Source organism: Morus notabilis, unplaced genomic scaffold, assembly GCF_000414095.1.
Source record: "Morus notabilis unplaced genomic scaffold, ASM41409v2 Scaffold8796, whole genome shotgun sequence".
NCBI lineage: Eukaryota > Viridiplantae > Streptophyta > Magnoliopsida > Rosales > Moraceae > Morus > Morus notabilis.
The window spans coordinates 1-1319 of NW_010361764.1; the positions used below are offsets into that span (position 1 = coordinate 1).

Sequence of the window (1319 nt, forward strand, 5' to 3'; positions counted from 1 at the left end):
GTAACTTTCATATGCTTGTTTTGCTGGTTTGGGTCTCATTTTTACAGAGAAGGCACATATTATTCATACCTTGTAAAATATAGTTTTTTTTTGGTTTATTTTTTTAATTTTATGTGGCTGCTGTGAGGTTGTAGAAATGGAAGGTTTTCAAAATCTAGCGGTATATATTTTATTATTTGGGAGTCAAGAGGGAAACTAATTTTATACCAGATTGACCTCAATATAAATATGCGAGTCTCTAGATTGTGTTTTTATTTGTTCTTTTATGGGTCAATGGGTCAACTGTTTTTGTTCTTCTTTATAAGTTCTTTGTTTCTTGTGTTGAATGTTTGTTTATTCTACATTTTCGTCAAACAGTCCTGAAGATAATGGTAGAGTTGCTGAAGAATTGAGGCGCGCTGATGCAGTTGTTCTTACTTATGCATGTGATCAACCCCAGACGCTTGATCGATTGAGTACCTTCTGGCTTCCTACGCTTCGCCAACTTGAGGTTTTCTTTCTTTGTCATTTCTGTTTTACATCGTATTTTGTCCTAGCAGCACAATATCATGATGGAGAACTTCCAGAATTCTTCTGGAATGAGAGAGAAGGGAAAAAAAGAAAAGAAAAGAAAAGAAAGGACAAGAAAAATGTGATGATAGAAAACTTAAAACTTCAACCTCTTTTACTTCGTTGGAAAGTACTTGCAGACTTCAATGAAAGTTTATTGAGCTGTATATTTTTCATGCAGAATTATGGTTAACTTTATGTTGCAGGTGAGGGTTCCAGTCATAGTTGTAGGTTGTAAACTAGATTTGAGAGATGAGAACCAGCAGGTTAGCCTGGAGCAAGTGATGTCACCAATAATGCAACAGTTTCGGGAGATTGAAACTTGCATTGAATGTTCAGCATTGAGACATATACAGGTCTGTATAGTGAACCTTCTTTGCACGGGCCTCCTTTTTCAGTTAAAACATGCAATCTTTCATGCTTTTTAGATATGCCACATTTGCAAGCTTATGCTTCTTTATTCTCGTAAGTTTATAACTTGGAATTTTGGGTTCAACCCTTTATCCGAGAATTATTTTTGAAATATTTCTGCATCACACACTTTAACACCAGTATCTGATTTAAGATTGTGGAACTTTTGTATAGTTTGGCTGGTCAAATACATCGACCAATTTCTTGTTTTGATGGCTTTTACGTTGTAGCTCTAAGACTGTCTGTATTTCATTTTGTAGATTCCAGAGGTTTTTTACTATGCACAAAAAGCTGTGCTCCATCCAACAGGCCCACTGTTTGATCAGGAATCACAAACACTGAAGCCTCGATGCGTGCGA

The 1319-nt window shown here is 35.9% G+C and overlaps 1 protein-coding gene across 1 annotated transcript; it reads left to right on the top strand.

Moving 5' to 3' along the window:
- Positions 1-357: 357 nt before the first annotated feature.
- LOC112092068 (mitochondrial Rho GTPase 1-like) lies at positions 358-1313 on the top strand (the record flags this gene model as incomplete). The annotated part of the gene is made up of 3 exons (XM_024167252.1): positions 358-490; positions 756-905; positions 1221-1313. Coding segments are annotated over 3 exons (376 nt in total), but the record flags the coding sequence as incomplete, so codon positions are not given.
- Positions 1314-1319: the final 6 nt, after the last annotated feature.